Here is a 2909-nt window from a genome sequence, read left to right on the forward strand (position 1 = left end):
TTTAATTGTAGTTTATTTCAAGTATTTCAAAAGACCAAACCCCCCATATTTATTTTATTGTCGTTTTCAGGTATTTTTACAAAGAGATTTTTCATAGAGTTATAAAATTGAACCAATCTCCGTGGATTCGATCTCTTTACCACTATACACTATTTTAGTGTGTAATATTTTTGTTATTATTTTTGTTGGCCTCGACAACCACCAAATTTTGGCACCGTTGCCGGGGATCGGTTTATTTTTAATAAATTTGTTTCTCTATGCCCAGATCTCAACGTACATGTGACTTGATTTACAACCCGGAAATTGAAAAAGAAGCAAGACGTTTGGCGAAGGAAATACGAGTTGAACATGGTCAAACTTCTAATCCCCACAGGGACCCGAAGGTTGAAACCGCTTCATTAAATGATATAGAACCTAATTCTAGTCCCGACCCTTGGCAAGAAATTCCCAAAACACCACCTCTACAACAACCCCCCCCCCCCCCCCCCGCGCCATTATTGAACCAATTGAAATGGAGGACGGAGGAGAAGTTCCCAAAAGAACTTTGAGGCAAATGATGGAAACCGATGTTACACAAACTCCAACCGGTATCAATTACCTTGTTTTGGAAGGAGGCTCAGAGTTGAAATCAATTTTAGTCCATCACCTACCAACTTTTCATGGATTGGAGAATGAAGACCCTCATAAGCATTTGAAGATGTTCCACATTATTTGCACTAGTATGAAGCCACAAGGGTCAACCGATGACCAAATCAAGTTAAGGGCATTCCCCTTTTCATTGCCCGATAGAGCAAAAGATTGGTTATTCTATCTTCCCCCGGGGTCAATCAACTCATGGACCGACATGGCAAGAGCTTTTCTTGATAAGTTCTATCTTGCATCAAGAGTCTCAAGTCTTAGAAATGAGATTTGTGGAATCTGCCAAGGTCAAAATGAGACTTTTCATGATTATTGGGAGAGGTTCAACAACTTGTGCTATAGTTGCCCACAACACCAAATTCCGGAACAACTCCTCATTCAACACTTTTATGAGGGATTGTTGCCAATGGAGAGAATACTAGTTTATGCATCAAGTGGTGGTGATGTATTTAGTAAAACTCCACAACAAACAAGACAACTTTTCAACACCATAGCCACGAATTCACAACACTTTGGCCCTCGCCAAGATATGAAAATAGGCACACAACAGAAAGTCAATGAAGTGGGAACATCAAATCTTGAGTCTCAAATCAAAGATCTAACCTCCGTTGTCCAAAAGCTAGCCATGGGACAAACTCCACAAGTGATGGTTTGTGGAATATGTGCAACAATGGGACATCCTACGGATATGTGTCCCATCCTTCAAGAAGTTGCGGAGCATGTGAATGCCACGGGAGAGTTCCAAAAGTACCACAACAAACCATCCGGTTACCAAAATGCTTACAATTCAAGTTGGAAGCCAAATCCCAACATGAGCTACAACCCAAGACCATTGCCTCAAAATGCATTGGTTAGACCTTCCTATCCACCACCACAACCTCATTACCAACATCAACAACCACACTATCAACCCAAACCGCACCCTCCACATCATCATCAACAACCTCCTCAATCTCAACTAAGTAGCTCCTGAATGTCCCTTGAAGACATTGTCAAATCCCTAGCCACTAGTACCCAACAATTCCAAAAAGAGACAAGGACTAGTATCTCCAACCTTGAAGCACAAATGGGAGATATAGTTACATCCATAAGCAAGTTGGAATCCCGTGGTCAAATCCCTTCTAAAACCGAAAAGAGCCCTAATGTCAACGTGATGACCTTGAGAAGTGGCAAACAAATCGGAGAAAATAGTTCGAAGAAGAAGTCGAGGGAAGAAGAGGAAGAAATAGAGATCATCCCCATTGAGGATCCCATAGCCAAGAATGACACACAAGTTGGAGCCCCAAAGAAGACTACGCCTCTAGTGACACCAATAGGCACTCACCTACCGTTCCCCTCCCGACTTGCAACTTCGAAGAAGAATATAAAGGAGAAAGAGATTTTAGACACCTTCCGAAAGGTGGAAGTAAACATCCCTTTACTTGATGCAATTAAACAAATCCCGAGATATGAAAAACTCTTAAAGGAGCTATGCATCAACAAGAGAAAGTTGAAGGGAAATGAGAAAATTTTGATGAATGAAAACTCATCTGCGGTTTTACAAAGGAAACTTCCACCTAAATGCAAAGATCCCGGAATGTTCAAGGTTCCTTTCAAAATTAGAGATGTCACTTTTAGTAGTGTTATGCTTGATCTTGGTGCCTCTATCAATGTCATGCCCTATTCGGTGTATGAATCATTGAATGTCGGACCCTTAAGTGAAATCGGTGTCATAATCTCTCTTGCGGATAAATCAAGTGTTTTTCCTAGAGGTGTTTTGGAAGATGTCCTAGTGCAAGTGAACCAATTGGTCTTCCCGACGCATTTCTATGTGATTGATCTAAATGAGCAAGTGTCCTCCAAATCGGCTCTAATCTTGCTTAGAAGACCATTTATGAAGACGGCTAGGACGAAGATCGATGTGTATGCAGGAAGTTTGACAATGGAGTTTGATGGAGAAACAATAAGTTTCAATATTTATGATGCAATGAGATATCCTAGTGATGTTTCATCTTTGTACTTTGTTGATGTTGTTGAGCTAATTACTCAATAATTGTTTGAGTTATCTAACGGTGATATGCTGGAGTTGATCTTAAGAAAAGGATTCGATTGTGGGAAGCTAGCCGAGAAATTAAAGCTTTATTCTTTGGATCGGAAGTTGAGAAGTTGGTAAATAAAATGGAGATGAAGAAATCTACAAGATTAGGTGTCAAACAAATTGAATTGCCCCCAACTCATACAAAATTGCCTCCGTCCCTTGTTCAACCACCCGAATTGGAATTGAAGGTCCT

The 2909-nt window shown here is 40.6% G+C and overlaps 1 protein-coding gene across 1 annotated transcript; it reads left to right on the top strand.

Moving 5' to 3' along the window:
- Window positions 1-1705: 1705 nt before the first annotated feature.
- Window positions 1706-2671, top strand: LOC111891942 (uncharacterized). Its single transcript, XM_023888013.1, has one exon. It carries the CDS (start codon window positions 1706-1708, stop codon window positions 2669-2671), a length of 966 nt encoding a protein of 321 aa, XP_023743781.1.
- The last annotated feature ends 238 nt before the right edge of the window (window positions 2672-2909 follow it).

The sequence above is a fragment of the Lactuca sativa genome, chromosome 1 (genome assembly GCF_002870075.4).
Source record: "Lactuca sativa cultivar Salinas chromosome 1, Lsat_Salinas_v11, whole genome shotgun sequence".
Lineage (NCBI taxonomy): Eukaryota > Viridiplantae > Streptophyta > Magnoliopsida > Asterales > Asteraceae > Lactuca > Lactuca sativa.